This window comes from Panthera leo, chromosome A2 (genome assembly GCF_018350215.1).
Source record: "Panthera leo isolate Ple1 chromosome A2, P.leo_Ple1_pat1.1, whole genome shotgun sequence".
Classification (NCBI taxonomy): Eukaryota; Metazoa; Chordata; class Mammalia; order Carnivora; family Felidae; genus Panthera; species Panthera leo.
Window position 1 is genome coordinate 166,006,396 of NC_056680.1, and position 20,303 is coordinate 166,026,698.

General features: G+C 39.6%; 1 protein-coding gene across 11 annotated transcripts in view; it reads right to left on the minus strand.

The window, feature by feature from the left end:
• The window catches only part of LMBR1 (limb development membrane protein 1), a 151,653-nt gene that overhangs the window by 11,117 nt on the left and 120,233 nt on the right, over nt 1–20,303 (minus strand). For 8 of the 11 annotated variants that reach the window (XR_006199427.1, XR_006199426.1, XM_042927218.1 and 5 more), the window contains 5 exons: nt 19,183–19,259; nt 18,461–18,538; nt 15,701–15,774; nt 15,382–15,472; nt 14,062–14,128 (listed from right to left, as the gene is read on the minus strand). Coding sequence is in view for 8 of the 11 variants with exons in the window: in XM_042927218.1 (XP_042783152.1) it covers nt 14,062–14,128; nt 15,382–15,472; nt 15,701–15,774; nt 18,461–18,538; nt 19,183–19,259 (387 nt within the window). In the remaining 3 variants the exon portion in view is untranslated. Of the gene's footprint in view, nt 1–6,387; nt 6,426–8,836; nt 9,054–14,061; nt 14,129–15,381; nt 15,473–15,700; nt 15,775–18,460; nt 18,539–19,182; nt 19,260–20,303 lie in introns of those variants that run through there. The other 3 variants (XR_006199429.1, XM_042927222.1, XM_042927220.1) reach the window with 3 other exon arrangements.

Genomic DNA, 20,303 nt, shown 5'->3' on the forward strand with positions numbered 1-20,303 from the left:
AGAAAAAGGGAACAAAGAAGAGAGGAGAAGAAACAGAAAATAAAGAACAAGATCGTAGATTTAAACATATCAGTAATTGCACTCAAAGTAAACGGTCTAAACATCCAAATTCAAAAATGAAGATTAACAGACTATATAAAAAAGCAAGATCCAACTCTAAATTATTTTTTTAAACTTTTTTCTTTTTTTAATGTTTATTTTATTTTTTTATTTTTGAGAGAAATAAAGCACACGCATGTGAGTGGGGGAAGGGATAGAGAGAAAGGGGAGAGAGAGAGAGAGAGAGAGAGAGAGAGAGAGAGAGAGAGAATCCCAAGCAGGCTCCATGCTGTCGAGTGCAGAGCCCTACGTGGGGCTTGATCCTACAAACCATTAGATCATGACCTGAGCCAAAGTCAAGAGTCAGACACTTAACTGACTGAGCCACCCGGGTGCCCCTCTACATTATCTTTAAGAAACCAACTATTTAAATACAAAGACACATGGGCACCTGGGTGTCTCAACTGGTTAAGTGTCTGACTCTTGATGTCGGCTCAGGTCGTGATCTCATGGTGGTGAGAGATCAAGCCCCACATCAGGCTCTGTGCTGAGCGTGGAGCCCACTTGGGATTCTGTCTCTCCCTCTCTCTCTGCACTTCCCTCCCTCCCTCCCTCCCTCCTTCCCTCTCTCCCTCTCCCTCTCCCTCTCAAACATTTTTAAAAGATAATTAATAAATATAAATAAATATAAAGATACAAACAGGTTAAAAGTATAAGAATGGAGGGGCGCCTGGGTGGCTCAGTCGGTTAAGCGTCCGACTTCAGCTCAGGTCACGATCTCACAGTGCGTGAGTTCGAGCCCCACGTCAGGTGATGTGCTGACAGCTCGGAGCATGGAGCCTGCTTTGGATTCTGTGTCGCCCCCTCTCTCTGCCCCTCCCCTGCTCATGCTCTCTGTCTCAAAAATAAATAAAAACATCAAAAAAAATTGTTTTTAAGTATAAGAATGGAAAAAAGTATACTATGTAATTGTAATCAAAAAAATAAAAGCTGACATGGTTATATTAATGTCACACAAAGTAGATTTCATAGCTAAAAAGATTACCAGGAATGAAGAATGTCATCTTCATTAGCCTAATTATAAAGGGGTCAATTCATCAAGAGAATGTAACAGTCCTAAATATTTATGCATCTAATAATACCAGAACTTCAAAAATACATGAAGCAAAAAAAAAGAAATGTAGGAAGAAATAAATAAATCTGCAATTGTGGTAGATTTCAAACCCCTTCTCTCAATAACTGATAAAACAGATAGTTAGAAAATCAGTAAGGATACAAAGAACTTGAGCAACATTATCAATTAAACTGACCTCATATTTATAGAACACTCTACCCATGAATAGCAGAATACACCTTGTTTTTAAGTACACAAAGAAGATACATGAGGACAGACCATGTTCTGGGCCATAAAGCAAGTCTCAATAAATTCAAAATGATTCAAGTCATACAAAACATATTTCCTCACCATAATGAAATTAAATTCGAAATCACTAACAGACAAATATCTCTGGAAAATCCTCAAATATTTGGAAACTAAATAACAGACTTCTAAACAATCCATGGTCCAAGAAGAAATAACAAGGGAAGTCAGAAAGTATACTGAACTGAATGAAAATGGCAACACTTTAGATGAAAATTCAAGGAGGTGCAGCCAAAGCAATACTTAGAAACTCATAGTGTTCAGAGGCAATGCTAGAAAATAAAGAAGATCTCAAATCAGGGAACACAGCTTCAATTTTAAGAAAGCAGAAAAATAAGACAAAAATAAACCCCCAAATAAGCAGAAGAAAATAAACAATAAAGAGTGAATCAATGAAAGGAAAAGAGAAAAAGAACAGAGAAAAATAAATGAAACCGAAAACTGGTCCTTTGAGAAGGTCCATAAAAATCAATAAACCTCCAGCAATACTGTTAAAGAAAAAAAGACAGAAAACACAAATTACCAACATCAGCTATGAGATAGGTAATTATCACTGCTGTGCACAGATACCTCTATCTATATTGAAGGGATAATAAAGGAACCTTATGCCAAAAAAAAACTTGACAACATAGATGAAATAAATTCCTCAAAAGACATCAACAAAGCTCACTCAAGAAGAAATAAATAAGCAGGGTAGTCCTCTACCAATAATATAAATTTAATGTGCTGTTAAAACCTCTCCACAAAGTAAATTCCAGGCCCAGATGGCTCCACTGATTAACTATTTCAAACGCTGAAGGAAAAAACCCAATTCTATAAAAACTCATCGTCTCTGTCCATTACAGCCGCTCTAACAGAATAGCACACACCGGGCGGCTTATAAACAACACACATCTATTTCTCACAGTCTGTGGCTAGAAGTCCAAGATGTCCGGTGAGGGTCCACTTCCTGTTTTACAGACAGCTATCTTTCATTATAACCTCCCATGACGGGAAGGGCAAGGGAGCTCTCGGGGCCCCTTTCATAAGGGCCCTAATCCCACTCATGGGGGCAGAGCTTCACGACCTATCACCTCCCACAGGCCCCTTCCTCCTAATACGATCACACTGGGGATTAAGCTTCAACGTATGAATTTTCAGGGAGACACAAACATTTAGTGTATAGCATTCATCCAGCAATTTGAAGAGGAGGAAATACCTGTGGATAGTTTCAGTGAAGATAGCATTACCCACATAAGCAAAACCTGAAAAAAGATATCAACAACAACAACGAAAAGAGAACTATACATCTATGCACTCGTACAGATGCAAAAACCCTAAGCAAAATTTTATCAAATTGAACCCAACAGTAAAAAAAAAAAAAAGTTAAAAAAAAAAAAAAGGATAATACGTCATGACCAAGTGAGGCTTATCCCAGGAATGCAAGATTGGTTTAACACTCAAGACTCACCCAGGGTGATTTAGCACACTAACCAGAGTCTAAAAGAGAAAGCCACAGGATTATGTCAGTAGATGCAGAAAAAGCATTTAACAAAACCCAGTAAACATTCCCGATAAAACTCCAGCAAAGTAGAAAAGAAGGGAACCTCCTCAACCTGGTGAAAGGCATCCACCAAAATAAACAAGCTAAAAAACACTACAGTTCTTATCAGTTAACAGTAAAGGACAGAATGCTTTCTTCCTATGGTGGAAACAAGCCAAGAATGTCTGCTCTCACTACTTCTATTCAACATTGTACTGGAAGCTCCAGATAATGCAACAGATGAGAAAAATAAATTAAAGCACCCATGCTGGAAAGGAAGAAGTAACACTATCTTTATTCACAAATCATTAATCATAATTATGATTAATCATCAACGAAAACCAACAAAATCTACAAACCAGATACTATTACTAATAAGTGAGTTTAGCAAGGTTGCAGAATAAAAGACCAATATACACAAATACACCAGCAATGAACTGTTAGAAATTAAGTTTTTAAAGTAATACCATTACAATAGCATCAAATGTCCTAGACCTAAACAAAAACGCAAACACGGCCGAGACAAATTAAAGAACTAAGTAAGTATACAGTGTTCAGGGACTGAAAGATTCAGTGTTGTAAAGATGTTAATCCTCTCCAGTTTGTTCTACAGACTCAACACAATCCAAAATCCTCGCAGACATTTGTGTGGAAAATGACAAGCTAGTTTAAAAAGTCACAGGGGAATGCAAAGGACTTAGAATAACTAAAACCACTCTCAAAAAGAACAGACTTGGGCTTGGGGATGGGGGTGCGGGGGGAGAACAGACTTCACTGCCTGATCTTAAGTCTTACAATCAAAATCCACAGCAATCCAGACAGTGCAGTATTGAACTAGAGACAAATAGAGACATCAATGGAACAAAATAGAGTCCAGAAATAAACCCACACCCACACATACACAGACAATGGATTTTCCATAAAGTTTCCCAGGCCATTCAGAGGAAAAATGAATAGACTTTTCAAGCAGTGGCGCTAGAATAATTGGCTACCCATATGCAAAAAAAAATAAATTTCAATTCATCCCTCATCCAATACACAGAAATTAACTCAAAATGAGTCATGGATCTAAGTACAAAACCTAAAGATATAAAACATCTAGAAGAAAACATAGGAGATAATAATCTCTGTGATTTGGGGTTAGAGAAAGATTCAGTAGATATAACACCAAAAGTACAGTCCGAAAAGAAAAACTGGTACATTTGACTTCATCAAAATTAAGGATATTGTCCTTTGAAAGATATTGTTAAAACAATACAAAATAAGCCAGCAATTGGGAAAAATATTTGCAAATCACCTATCTCGATAAGGAACTTTTATCCAGAAGAGGTAAACAGCATCCAACACTCAAGAATGAGGAAACAACCCCCATTTTTTTAAATGAGCCAAAGATCCGAAGAGATACTTCACCAAAGGAAATACACAGAGGGCAAATGAGCACTTTGGTCATCTGGGAAATGCAAGGTAAATCCATAAAGACATATCACCACACACCTATTAGAATGCCAAACATTAGCTCATGGACTATACCAGGGCAGGCTCCCCACACGCTCGTGCTGAGAACGCAAAATGGGTAAGGACTCTGGAACAGTTTGGCAGTTTCTTAAAAAGTGAAGCGTACACGAGGCATTCCCTTTCCAGTTATTACTCAAGAGACAGGACAGCGTGTGCCCACACAGAGACTTGCACGTGAAAGCTCAGAGCGACTTGACTTATAACAGCCGAAAGCTGTAAACAACTCTAACGTCCTCTGGTGGGTGACAGGATAAACAAATCGTGGTCTACACGTAAAATGAAACACTACTCAACAATAACAAATGAACTGCTGGGGTGCCTGGGTGGCTCAGTCGGTTGAACGGCCCACTTCGGCTCAGCTCATGATCTAGTGGTTCAAGCCCTGCATCTGGCTCTGTGCTGACAGCTCAGAACCTGGAACCTGCTTCGGGTTCTGTGTCTCCCTCTCTCTCTGCCCCTCCTCTGCTCATGCTCGCTCTCTCTCTCTCTTTCAAAAATAAAAAATTAAACAATTAAACAAAAATGAACTGTGACACACGCAACAACCTGGGTAAATCTTAAAATAAATACGCTGAGTGAAAAAAGCCAGACAAAAAACCAGTACGCATTGTATGATTTCATTTACATACACTTCCAGGAGACATGAACTAATTTATAGTTACAACAAGCAGGTCAGTGGTTGCCTGGGGATACGGGGGGGGGGGGGGGGGGGAGGGGGGGGGTTGGTACAGCGGGACAAGTGTGTGGCAGGGACCATGTAGGGCCAAAAGGAAACGTTCTGGGGTGACAGATATGTTCACTATTTTGATTGTGGTGATGGTTTCACACATGTACAAGTAAGTCAAAACTTGTGGGGAAGAAAAAAACCCTTGTCAGTTCTACGCTTTACATATGTACAGTTTATTGTATGTCAATTATACTCAGTAAAGCTGTTAAAATACATCGATCAGGCTGCAGAATATAAACCCCATATCGTACATGCATCTCTCAGTTTATGGCTCTGGCAACGAGATTTAATTAGAAATTCTGTACTTCTAAGTGTTTGCTGTTGTGTTCCAAGTTAAATGTTTATAGTATTTTCCAGTCACTCTCATATTCTTGCGCTGTACGGGTGTGTAGGCGTTACAATGTAAGAATGTAAGATATTTATTCCCTTTATGGAATTGACAGCCTTCCTAAGAAGTGCAGACTTTCACAACATACTTCATGTTCTCCTACCTCTTTCCAGCACAACTAAATGTCTTTGTACAGAGTAAAATGGGAAGCGAAAAGCATGGGTTCCCGCACGTGCACGAAAAGCTGTGTGCAAACAGATCATCCCTTTCTTCAAGGAGCTCACAGCTTTATGGAGGGAAGAGAAAAGTGAGCACTTAGATCACAGTGTGCTCGGTGACGGGGCAGACACGTGCAGAAGGAAGAAGGGGTGACGGGAGAGCACACAGGCTCAGGGAAGACTTTCTCTCCGGAGGTGCTGGCTAAGCCGAGTCTCGAAGGACGGGTTAGGTGAGCCGCGGAATGGGCGGTGCACACAATCGCTCGTGGCAGATGAAGTCACACGGTTCAAAGGCACGGAAAGTAGAGCAGAGTCCTCTGTGCTCAGCCAGGACACCCGAAGAACACCCCGATCACTAAAGGTGGTTCCGACGGGCGGGGCTCGGAGCGGCAGGAATCGACACTGGACACACGGGCAGGGGCTAGGTTGCAGGGACCTCCAGTGCCACCATAAGGAACCAGAACCTTACTCTAATGGCCAAAGTCTTCGAAGCACAAAGAGTAGGGGAGTGACAGGATCACAGTGACATTGGAAGAGAAGGGGAGGAGTGCTAAACTGGCCACTGAAGCTGGAGTGGGCTGTGCCTGGAGAGGAGGGAGCAGGGAGGGTGTTCCCGGTCCGGTTCTGCCCATCCTACAGAGACCTCGGCTGCGACACTAGGGTAACAAACAGAGAACACTCAAAAGTTGACTCGCAATCATTAAAAATAAGTAGACCTCAAGTTCAATTAGATTTTACCACATCAGGGACACAGACGAGACAGCATGTATTTACTGTCCACTGTTCTACTGTGGGAGGGTGTTCAGTAAAATAATAGTCTACTGAGATGAAATCCACGTATCATAAAATTAATGGCCTCAAAGTAAACAGTGCACTGAGTACATCCACCATGTCGTGTATATCTATCTAGTTCCAAAACACTCTAGTTCCGACACTCCACAGCAAACCCCAGACCCATCAGGCGGTTTCTCCCGATCAGCCCTCCCCCAAATCCCTAGCAACCACTAATTCACTTTCTCTCTCTGCGGTGGAGTTTCCTACTCAGGACAGTTCATGTAAACAGAATATTACAATACGTGGCCTTTTGTGCCTGGATTATTTCACTCAGCACAATGTTTTCAAGGTTCATCCATATGGTATCACTGTACCACTCCTTTTTCCTTTTTTTTGTTAAATTGTGGTAAAACACGCACAACACAGAATGTGCCATCTTAACCATTTTCAAGTGTACAGCTCAGCAGCGTTGAGTGCATTCATGCTGCTGCACAATGAACCTCCAGAACTTTCATCCGGCAAAACTGAAGCTGGACGCAGTAAAGAACAACTCTTCACCTCCCTCTCCCCGCCAACCTGGCCCTGGCACCACCCCCGCTCCCGACTCTGTGATCGAGAGACTCTGTGATCCTGACTCTCGGATCGAGATCTGAGATCGCAAGAGTGATCACACAGTACTGGTTTTGGTTTCGTGACTGGCTTATCTCACGTGGACACCCTTCCTTCTTATGGCTGAACAGCATCCACCGTATGACGAACCACGATGTGTTTATGCACTGAACTGTCAATGAACTCTTGGGGTGCTTCTACCTTTTGGCTGGTTATTATTATAAGGGTCTTTTAAAATAATAAAACTAAGACACTTGGTCAAACAAGCTTGGAACATGGAAATAAAGACAACCAGGATGGAAGGAGGACACCTGAAATTTCTTCACCGATTCCGAGGCCACAATCCACACTCAACATGGGGCACCCAGTGACACCACAAATATTTATTAACTAGATGCTGGAAGGGATAAAAAGATGCACGAAATATGGTTTGGTCCTTTAAGGGATGTGAAGTCTCTCGGGAAAGCCATACACACACGTAAGTATAACACAAGGCTGAAAGCGTCCCCAGCTTCATGTGTGACCAGCGTGTGACTCGGCCTTAGAGGACGGGGAAGAACCCGAAGACAGAGAGACTGAGGAGAGAGGGCTGGGGGAGCAATGCGAACCCAAGCTCAGAGAGGGAGAAATGGAGTTGTAAATATCACTCCAACTTTAGTCAGACTATTTATACGCTACAAATTCATTTGGTCCTGATATGAAGGCAACTTAATTTAGCAGTCCAGATGAAGTGGAGTATGTGAATTTTAATAAAGTGAAACCCAGTGAATGAGAATGATAATCACTGTCCAAGAAGCACCTAAGTGCTGATTTTTCACACAGGTGAAGGGTTAAGCCCCCCCAAAGTGGACAAGACGGTCTACTCTCTTCCTGAAGGAAACATCCAGAGACGGGGCCTCCGCAGCGTCTCCCAGTAACACTTCCTCGCTCGGAAAAGTAAACACTTCCGTTCTTCAGCTTTGCTTTCACTCGCTACTCTATTCTCCTCAAAGAATGAACACCCGTCTAGAGTCCACCTCATGAACATTCCCTAACAATAAAATATTGTTTTAAAATCACACACTCAGCTCTCTCTGCTTGGCTGTTTACACAAGTCTGATTCTTTTCACTTTTTTTGTAAGGGAAACGGGAAGGAAGAAGCAAACGTGTGAAATTGTTAGCAAGATGAAACTGAGTGTCGCCACTGGGTGTCGGCATGAGGAGGGAGAGGCATCTAACATAACTCCCAGGTTTCTGCTTTGGCCCTTCAGATAGAAAGTGGCCAAGGACTGAAGGGAAGTACAGGGGAGGGAGGGAGGGACTGACGGACGGACGGACGGACGGAGATACGCACACACACAAGTATAGATCCTACAGTAGGGACGGCATACACAGTTGGGATAACCTGCTCTTAGCCCAGGGGTAGGTGCTGGGTTGGAGGTTTGGGTTTGGGGACAAGTGTATGCGTGTAGTCGAGGAGCAGTAAAAGAGATAGACAGCTAAAGAACGGCCAGAGGAGGAAGAAAACAACAGGGGAATGGGGACCAGAAAAAAAGAAGAGAGACGGGAAGTGGGATTGCAAACAGCAAATGCCACGGAGCAATTAAGGTGGAAACAGAACCCACAAGACGGCACAATTAAGAGGTCACTGGTGACCTGAACAGAAAGAGATAATTAAGTGTTCTTGAGTTTGAAATTCACTTACAGATGACTGAGTTCCAGTACAGGAAATGATCTCGAAACCTTTTCCTCTTTTAGTTCCCACTGGACAGCACACAGAAGTCAGGAGTCAACAGAAGAAACAAGAACGCTGACCCAAGAGTTAGGATCCAGGTAACCCCAGGTGAGGACTTCACAACTCCCGCGGAGGCACCAGCTATGTCCACATACGCACGCAAGATCTGAAGACCTCTGAACAGGGGCTTGGGATTAAAACAGGCGGTCACAATGAATTTTAGCTTGATCCCTAATTTGAATATTCTTTATAATGAGAATCTGTTCACGTCTATACTTGTATAATTAAAATTAATTTTAAAATAAAACTTCCTACAAATAAGGAGATAATATGCTCACTGGTCTCAGAATTGACTATGTACAGGTGTACTATTAAGTATTCTCAGCCAGGTTAGAGGTCTTTATTCTTAGTACAAAGACCCTTACTGTAGTTTACTGCCTAGTTTTAATTGTAACATTTTAATTACTAACATTTTAAAAAATGACATCTTAAGCCTCCTTCTAGCTAAATTATCCTAACTAGAATTATTTTCATATAAAACATATTTTACGACTATCTGAATGATGTCAACAGATGGCTAAGTTATTTAGTTAATGCGTGGCCAACGTGACATTTTCTCAGACAGACTATATGTCCTGAAACACGAGCAGGCATCAGAAGAACCTAACAAGTCGATCCTGAGAATATAAGCATTTAGGGATTGAGCATCAGTTAGTCTCCTAACTCTTTTAGACATGTGACACAGAATACTTTCTCTTTATTGTTAAAAATCATTACTAGATATACAAATGTATTATTCAGTTATGAGAACAATAGTAATCAACCAAAAGGCAATTAGTACCACACTCTCTGCAATGTAACAATATCAGTAAGTCATCTACAAATTTTTTGCTGAGAAATTTTCAGTAGGGAGTTTAAAATTATCTTTACATCAAAGTCATAGTTAGGAATACTTCTTATGATTTATACTTCTATTTTGCACTTGTCATTTCTTTTTTTTAATATTTAGTTATTTTTGAGAGAGAGAGAGAGAGAGAGAGTAGGGGAGGAGCAGACAGAGAGGGAGACACAGGATTCGAAGGGGGCTGTGCATGCACAACATAGAGCCTGATGCGGGGCTCGAGCTCACAAACCGTCAGATGCTTAACCAACCGAGCCACCCAGGCATCCCTTTACTTATCAATTCTAAGCATCGTTTGCTTTTGTTTTACACTAAGAATTGGAGAGAACTGGTCGAGGGTAAAGATTAATAGTATATTCACGAAACCCCAAATAAAGAACTCTCCAAACTGCCCTGGTTTTTAAACAGGTTCCCTTGCTCAAGGAACAAAAGAGTAATCCACTTTATCTCCTGCAAGATGAGGGCCTAGGTGGGACCCATCGATGAGAAACACATGGAAATAGTAAAAAATTCAAGGTGATTCAAAGGGATAAATGTTTTTGTTTCTGTTTTAATATCATAAGAACATTTTCTTTTAAAACTCTGCAGTTGGGCCTTACATAATTACAAGTTATAGAAAGCTTCAGGATAATAAAATAACTATAAAAATAATCTTAAAATAGAAATTAGTAACAGTCCTGCAAGGTCTGCTGGTTGCATTTGAGAAAAAATTCTCCTGTTAAAGGAGCCTGCAAATAACAAGGCAAAAAGAGGTCAATCAGTAGTTTCTTGATTAAGCAAAATAAAAAGCGTGTCAGCAATCGTACACAGTCTGTTCTTACAGAATTCACTCCTGCCTCTGGAGTATTTCGTTGCAAAGAGTTTGGGCATCTACAGAGTCCATTCAGCCTGGGCCTGCCCTACACTCACCTGGCTCACCGGCCACCTTTATGTCTGTGAAACCAGACAGTAAACTGTTTACACACTTGGACATCAAGTCCCCCAAAATGTTGGATTCTTCTAAACTGACATCTAAAGAGGCAGCAAAACAATGTTTTGGAAATCATGTGCACTGCCGTGGCATTACTCTTAAAGAGCTTTAAAGAGTTCGAGTAAGAAATGCGAGACTCAGAATCTTTGTGTTTCCTACAGACAACTACCATTTATATGAATTATACCCGACTAAAAATACATGGTCAAAGTCTTTCTCCCAACCTAATTCTCGCTGCCCAAGTAATATGCTTATAAAATCTACTCGTCGTAATTTTTTCAGATCAGTACAAAATTTTCCATACTCAAATATAAGATGCTGATCAAAGGAAGTCTTTAATAAATTTGTCCTATCACCCGGGCACTGGAGTCTGAAGCTACAGTTTAATGATGCCTACGGTGCACCAACAGTGCCAGTCAGCCCTGAAAACACAAAAAACTCAGAGAACATTTTTGAAACGAAAATACCAACACATCAATCCTTTCATACAGGATTCAAGGTTATTTTCAATGTACAATTAAAATGAAAACCATCACCAACAAATGGCTGAAATAAGAGGAAAGCTGCTCGCATGCAGGTAACGCGGGGTTTTCCTCACTCTTTCACTTCTCATTTCACTGCAAGTGACGAGGTGCTGCTGGTGGAATTCACAGGAGCAAACGAGAGCATTTAGGGTCAGGGTTTCCTTGTGAGAGGCAGTGAGAAAGAGTGACAAATTTCACAGCTTGGAATCTGGTTGTTAAATACATCCTCTATTCTGGGCTTCTGGGCTTTTCAGCTAGGAAATCAAAACCCTGTTCTACACTAGGATAATATTCATGACAATTCTCCACATCTCATCTTCTTAAAATCAAAGACTCCGTTCCAAAGGGTTAATAGAGGAATTACAAAGTAACTCTCTAGTTTGCATTTCCCATAATACTAAAATAAAGCTTCTTCTTTTAGTCTAGAAATTTGCTTTTTTAATACTGTGAAAAGCCTCCATGAATCTGTTTAACGTATTTACTTCTTTTCATCTATTCAGTGCCACCGGGCATAACACGTAATGCAGTGCGTGTTGATATTTTGCAAAGCACCACATGACTCACTGTACCCTAATGCACTCCATTAATCCTGTTTGGACAGCTGGGCCCAGGCATTTGTTAGCTGCATTTTAATTGTCCCATCTTTCTTTTTCTTCTTGTTATTTATCTCTATGGCAAACCACTCAGGAATTTAATTTGTTGATCTTCAAAAAGCAAATTTTGCCATTAATTTGTTTTCTTTGTATTAAAAGTACACTCAGCATGTAATGCGCTTCCATAAAATCGGTATATATCACTAGTAACCATCTTAAATAACAGATCATGCTAAGTGAGTTTCGTAACTAAATGGTAGGGTGGCTATAACATCACAGAAATTACTTGTCGGACCGTCACAACACAAATGATACCACTCAGTTATAAATGAAGTTACTAACATGCATACTTTCGGCATTTGCAAGATTAACACACCATAAGCAGATGTCAAAACAATAACTAGTCCTATAAAGCAAACACAAAAGAGGTAAGACCACTGAGTAAATAAGCTTTGTATTCGTCTCTGCAACAGTGGTCCCTTTACGTTGATACTTAGATTTCACTTCTTACTAAAACACGAAATTCTCTGTAGCACATAACTATACAGTCTCTATTTTCTTCACACAGCCCACTTCCCTGATTGGCAGCGAGTCTTGAATAAATAACAGAGGCGATATGAGAGGTAAACAAAAGCAACTCAAAGCTACTAGCAATTTTTGTTAGGAGCGAGTTGCTGAGGTTGAACGATGGGATCCTTCTAATCATTTGTGAACACTCTGAAGTTGAAACCTGAGTCCAGAAGGCCAAACAGAACTGCTTGGCGGAAATTTTTGTCTGAAATAATATTTCACCAAGAAGGGAGATCACAGCCTGCAACAGTGCTTTATAAAAGATAAGAATAGGCCAAATGAAGCTCTGTTCAACTGTCTCGATGACTAAGTAGAAATATATTACTGTTCAAAGATGATCAAAATTCCCATAAGTTGAAAACTTAAGAAAACTGTATAAATGACAGGCAAGTAAGAAACTAAAAAACTAATGGATCTCCTTGAAATCTGCATGTGCTCTCAAAAACCTCAGTTTTCAAGTCTATCGCACGAACACAAAGCAGCTTAAAATAAATCTTCACACATTTTCAATTTTTTAAACCACATACTAAATTGTAAGTTTAAAAAAAAACATTTCATATAATAAAAACTAGTTTAATATTTCTAGATATTCAACATCTTTTTTTGAATATCACAGTTTCCTCACTGATGAGGGACCATAAGGCAAGCTGAGGGCAAAGTACATATCCCCACCCTCCCCACCCCTGGTGGGACATGTGTGATATTCCTCAGACCCTCCTGGCTGCCTAAGGACAAAGGAAAGGAAAGGAAAGGAAAGGAAAAACTTTCAGTCCTACAGGACGTGAATCTCCATTAGTTTACAAATGTCTTAGTAAATTACAAGAAAAAGCCAATCTTATCAATAGCCTAATCTCCAGAAACCTGTAGACTCAGTTTCCTGGAGCCCCAACATCACCATCCCCTCCACAGTGATGTGGGAAACAAAGGCAAGAAGGAGATGACAGGTAACATTAAATTTCTTTATAACCTGCAGCCCATTCACAAATACTTGAGGCAAATACAAAGTATAACGTTTCTCCAGGAACCCCCTGTGATCACGATGTTAATACCTCACTAGAGGGAAAACAACCTTAGCGTGACCATAGCCGGGCCTGCAGGATCCTGTGAGTCCTCAGTAGCATATGTAAATCTCCTTGGAAACTTCCCCTGAACTTTATTTACCTCCTCAACTCCATAGTAAATAACCAGTCACTCTTCACAACCCCAGGGCAGCATTTTCTGCCCACGGGTCCTGCCCCTGTGCTTTAATGATCAACTTTTTGCACCAAAGACATCTTCAAGAATTCTTTCTTGGCCACTAGCTCCGAACCCCACCATCACCCTAATACCTCATCACTCACGAGAGAACTCAAAAGCTTAACTAGTCAGTGGGAAAAACTGTCCGTTGTTTGGAGAAGGAATATTTTTTTAAAGTATTCAAAAAAAAAAATGGTCTTTATTTGAAAAAAGTAAAGTACTGTTTTGGTATAGCTCTCTATTCAAACTACAGGAGTTCTAAAATAGTCTGGAAGGACATATTATATTTCAAAGGATGATTTTTTGGAAAACGTTCAGAAACTAAAAGTCAAGGCAGAAGTTTAGAAAAGATACAGTTAAAAGGTATGGACTTTAAATGGACATTTCTCACATAAACTTACCCAGTGTTCTTGACATCACAGGCAGGGCAGAGCTCAAGACCAAGATGGACACACAATTCCCAATGATCTGTGCGGGGGTCAGAAGGAATACTGGGCAGTTAGACTGCAGGATGATAAATACAATCAATCCATTCATATTCTGGGAACTTACCGCACACTCTCCTCACCCTGTACTATTGTACTGGGTTTGGTTAATTTCTCAATGATATTAGTCAATATAGAATTTAAAGAGAATAAGAAATGTTTTCTACAAACACTCAGAGTCATATGTCAGTTCTACCAGATATTTACAGCATCTGGCACAAGTAGGAAGTTATAGAACACTTAAATTACTTTCTGTATACCTCAGACAATGCATTTTACATTACTGACAGAGGTTGCCAATTTTAAAAAGGTTTGCCCGTCAACTAAAAAAGAATGAACACGTTTAATACTTCTCACTATATTTTTAAAGCCAGACTACTGCTCAGGAGATATCATTCGTTCAACTATTCTAAGATTTAATATCAAAAAGCTAGAAATCTAAAACCCCTAAATTCTAGTGATTCATTTCCAATGTGCCCTATGCTTACTCTTTCATATTAAATAAAAGGAGCTGAAAATACTGATTAATACTGATGATCACTTAAACTAGATGCTAAGCATCTCAAGAAGTCCCAGCATTCTATAGATAGGTAAATCAAGCGCACGAAGTTCTCTTTTGAGATAGGCTGGAAAACATGTGATATGTAATAAAAACAGAAGCAACCAGCAGCTCTTACTAGTCATTTTCCAGTGACAGCCTGTGGGAATATCTTAAAAAGATGCGGTCACTATATACGGTAACAGTCTTTGTTATTCGAAAACCAATGACACGTCCTAGGAAGTCAAATTAGCCTCAGACTACAAAACGTTTCTGAATAGAACTCTTCCGTCTTGCTTTAATTATTCAAATTTGAAATACTTGGTCTCTACTACTTGTAGCAACTAAGTTCTTCAGATTTCAAACAAGCTCCCTGAAGTACAGTTCGCACAATCAAAGTTACTCATTAGCAATACGTTTTCTTCAGAGGAGAAAGAGTCCTTTCAGGAGCCTTCCGCAGCCAGTTAGCAAGCGCCGCGGGTCTGCGCATTTACAAGTGAATGGAAGCCGTCCAAATTAAACAGAGCAGCACAACCTTTTCCCACTCATTCAGCACTCTGAAAATCTTCCAGTTTGCGTTTATGCGATTTACAAACAAATACCTATCACCGCAAATGAACCATTCAGGGTGATTAGGACATAAAACACCTCCTTTGCCTTGGAAGGCAAAAGGGAGGCACAGCCACCTAAGACTTTACCTTTGTCATAGTTGTGTCATCCTTCTTGGGAATAAAGTTTCCGAAAAACCGGAGGCTATAGAAACCGACGACAGAGGACACCATAAGATAGCTGTGAGAATCAAGGAAAAAACTCCCCAAAGAATGCAAGTTTCCTTAAGTTCTCAGCAGTCTTCAAAAAGTCTTAAGGCTCAAAGGGAAAACAACAAAAAGCCACTTGGCATGCTTGAGGAAGACTGACTTGTTTTTCCTTCTAGGCGAGTGTCTTAGTAAATTACCACTGTCCCAGAAAACTGGACAGAAAACTTGTTGACAGAATGCGGAGTTAAAGAAAGGATACAAAATCAAAATGATCTCAAGTGCAGCTCCCACAAAACCGAAAGCAGACAGAGAAGCATTTCCTATCCCAGGGCCCTGTGGGGGAGAAAAAACGCTTTCAGAATGACACTATATATTTGGATTCCCTAAGACTATTAAATAAATATCGGAATTAAGAATGTTTCATACTCTGGAGTAACATCTACATTTTTAAAGGACAATAAAATATGCCATGAGACTGAGTTCATCAACTAATTGAAGCACATGTTAACAATTTTAGCAAACTCAAAACATCTCCGAATTATCTCAAATGTAATTTACTTATCAAAATGATATTATGCTTATTGTTAAGTCCTGAATATTACTGGAAGCAATTTTTTAAACAGTTTCGTAGGAATAAATATATAATTATTTAAACGAACCCTAAGACAACATATAAAAATTATACAATTAAAACATGTCAAAGTAAGCTAAGCATACAGAGAAAGTGAATGTGCGTATCCTATTTCCACACTTGAAGGTTTTCTCTCCCCAAATCTTCCTTAGGAATTCAGACGTTTTTTAAAAATATAACTTAATTAACACAGACTTTTTTTAATGTCATGCTATGCATTTTTTCCTAAACATTATACCTATTCTCAAAATCTATCTTTACCTAGAACTTAAAAAACAAACAAAACCTAATATTTATTAATGAGACCAGACAGGCAAAAAAAATAATAATTTCTTACTAAAGTAGGAGCAATATTTTCAAAGTTTGCCAATTAAAGGAACTATTCAAATATGAACTACTGTCAGCTTTAACAGAAGTACCCGGAAAATTAAGAAGGTATAGTCAAGCTAATAAAAAATAAACCAATAAAGTGGTGCCTGGGTGACTCAGTTGGTTAAGGATCTGACTTCGGCTCAGGTCATGATCTCACGGTTCAGGAGTTCAAGCCCCACGTCAGGCTCTGTGCTGACAGCTCGGCCTGGAGCCTGCTTCGGATTCTGTGTCCCTCTCTCGCTCTGCCCCTCTTCCGCTCATGCTCCGTCTCTTTCTCTCTCTCTCTCTCTCAAGAATAAATAAGCACTAAAAATTTTTAAAAATAAATAAAGCAATAAATAATATCATACGTATCATATATACATTCTAATTTTGGCATAAAGAAGTAAGAAGAGGGGCGCGTGGGTGGCTAAGTCAGTTAAGCATCTGACATCAGCTCAGATCATGATCTCACTGTTCATGGGTTCAAGCACTGCATCGGGGTCTGTGCTGACAGCTCAGAGCCTGGAGCCTGTTTTGGATTCTGAGTCTCCTTCTCTACTGCCCCTTCCCTGCTCACACTCTGTCTCTCTCTCCTTCAAAAATAAATATAAAAAAAAAAAAAAAAAAAAAAAAGAAGTAAGAATACCCATGGTAATTTCATATACATAAATAAGGCAAAGAACTTATCAACTTTTTCTCAATCTTTTGAGAAAGAAATGAATAATGCTAATAATAGAAAGCTTATTGGCTGGGCTGAAAAGCATTTTGGAAATATTCCATCTCGAGAGAAGACCTACGGGCAGGATTAAGATGATGTGATGTATTGATACGATCACACGTGGACTCTACCAGGCGTAAGTCCCCCTCTATGATACGCTAACGGATGGCACAAAAGTGTAGCATGGGTGCTTGGGACTTACACAGTGTGCAATATCTAAAGGAGGGTCACAAAGTGAATAGGGTCACCAAGTCACGGTAGGTGACTTCCTGCTCTATCAACGGATTTGGGTCTAATCAAAAGCTAAAGACCAGGCTGTAGACGAAGGAGGACTGTCTAGTGTTGTTGTCTGCTTGTGGAATGAGGTACCCAGAGCATTTGGCAGACTAGACACCAGGCAGTGACAGAGGGCACAAGGTCCAGCAGAAGTTAGAGGAGGGCAGGATCTAAATGGAGAATACGGCTGCAAACATTAGCTCTGAAAAGAGCAGGGTGTCTCCGTCTTAGACCCAGGGAAGAAATTTAGGTTGATATTGGCTTTTTTCTATGAAAAGACAGGTGTATCACCTGTTTAGAGGGAGAAGTGGCACCAAAGCCTGAAAGAATTTGGAAGCCCTTTCTATGGGGTATGGGGAGGCTGCTGACTTGGAGAAATATTAGAAAATGTTACAACGTAAATACTATTTTAAGGAATTAAAAGCGTACAGAGACACCTAGAAGTACGCCAGATATGAATCTGTAGTGATAACTACCTTCTATACAGAGAATATATCCAAAAAGGCTGACAGAATTTAAAAGAATCATCAACTTTTAAACAAGCGAGAAAACACAATTAATTCATGAAAAGATGTACATCTGACTCTTCTCCAGTAACTAACCTAAATGATTTAGTAAACTGAATCACAAAATGTGTCATTCTTTTGAAGCATAAATCCCTACAAGCCATATATTTGGATCTTTGGCAAAGACAATGAATCAATCTAAAAAACTCCTCTGATACCACTATTTCACAGAGTACACATTTTCTTAAAGAATCACAAATATGAACTTCTGTTAAAAAACAAACAAACTGTGATACAAAAGTCTACAAGGAAACTCTGGTATTTGGTAAAAGGGCTGGCCAACCCAAAGTAGGAAATTAGAAACAAAAGACACAGTTTACAAACACTGTTTATGAAGGCTGTTTACATAAAGAACTTCATACAATCTGATACATACTTGCAGAAAGGTGAATGTTGTAAATTACTTATTTTAAAACACTCAGGGTATATACAAAGAGCACTTGTGCAAAAGAAAAGACTTTGAAAGCACTTTACCCTTGTTCCCTTTGGCATGGCTGTTTCATCAACCAACAGGCAAAGAATATTACAGGCCACCAGGAGGACCGAGATGAACTGCAACACAGACAGTGAGCGTCAGTTCTCAGTGAGCGTCAATACACATGGATGAGAATCTCAGTTGCTGACCAAATACATGCTTCAGTTAGTGGAAAAGCAGGCAAGACCAAAATTCTATGTAGAAACAAACTGTAAGGACTCAAACTAACTGCAAAAACTCCAGAATAAACTCTAACAAAAGCCTCTGCAAATTACTACAATTTCAAAGCCTGTGACCAAAGCTAGTACTAGAAACCCAGTTACTACCTGACTTCACCAATTGGAAACCCACAACTCCACAGATTTAAAATATCATGACAATGTTATCAGAACTAGTTTAATGATGGAATTTTCATATCCTAGCATAGAACGTGAAGCAGGGGGCATCTGCAACACCTCATCTCTTAATTCTACAGGACACAAAAGAATGAATTTCCTGCTTTCATGAGGAAACAGTTAATCTTGAGGACTTTTTAAAAACTGCCATTAATTTCCATTTTTACTCTATTGACTTTTTCTAAATAAAGGTACAGATGGATTCTAATCCTGTTGATGGAAAACCAGTTTACTAGAAACCATTTAGCCGAGGGAGTTGCCATACTCAAATACCAAAGTAAATAACAAATAATTTGCTTTATTTAACTAGGCAAATAAATTCTTACTGTTTCAATAAGAAGGAGAACCATAACAGCGGGATACACCAAATTTCTTTCCCATGCTGAAGCTTTTTTTCGCCTCTCTATTAGAAAAAAACAACAACAAAACACAACAAAAGATTTCCAAAGGTTCTCTCATTCCCAAAAACTCAGTTTCATTCCTTATTGCTATAACCAGTATGTATTATTTTTATATAATTTTTTTTGCAAAACCCATAAATTTTTAATTTTCCTCTACAAACTATAAAAATCAAAGTTTTAAAATCACTTTGCTAACATTAAATAGTTCAATCCTATGATGCTTACATTTTATCTCTGCAAAGACATTTCAGTTGCTAATGAAACATACTGTTAATACACAGGTTACTATGAAAATTTGGAAATATCTGTATTTGATACAGATTTACATAATGATACAGATTTGAGTGAATAAAGTAACATGATTAAAAATCCCCTCTAATCCAAAGATAAATTCCTCTAGTTTTCTAGAGGCTGGAAGCAAATTTCTGGCTACAACAATCTACCTTCTATCACACCAATCCTCATGCCATGAACGACTGGTAAAATCAAATCAAACTTAACTAAGAACAAAAATGTGCATGAAGGAATCAGAGCTACCAGGACAAACTTGTGAGGTCAATATTCTGTGAAATGAGTCAGCATGAGCCCTCACGTCTGCACTGCCTTTCCCTGCAGACTTCTCCACTTTCCGTGCAGACTTTTCCAACATATAACTGGCACGGCCCTGCGAGGCTGAGACGTCAAGCAAACATCAGTAGGTAAAATTAAATGATGCTAAAGCAATGCTTTCAGCAAACTCAACAGGGTCAGGAAAACAAAACTCGTGTGGAGTTTGGGGCTCCCAAGGCAGCCAGAATTTGAGAGGCTATGACCAGAGAAAAAGAAAGAAAAAAGAAGAGAGCCTAACATTCAGCTTCTTGTCCTTCCAGGCACCAATGGCTGAGAGAGCAATAGGAAGAAGCTGAGTGACAGGAAGAGGCTGAGAGAAGAGACTGAGAGGGCGACAGGAAGGTACAGCAAAGAGGAGGGGCAAAGCTTCTGTCAGGCTCATGTTTCTTGAGGTGAAAACCAAAGTTCGGAGTTCATTAAGAAGATGGGATCAGAGC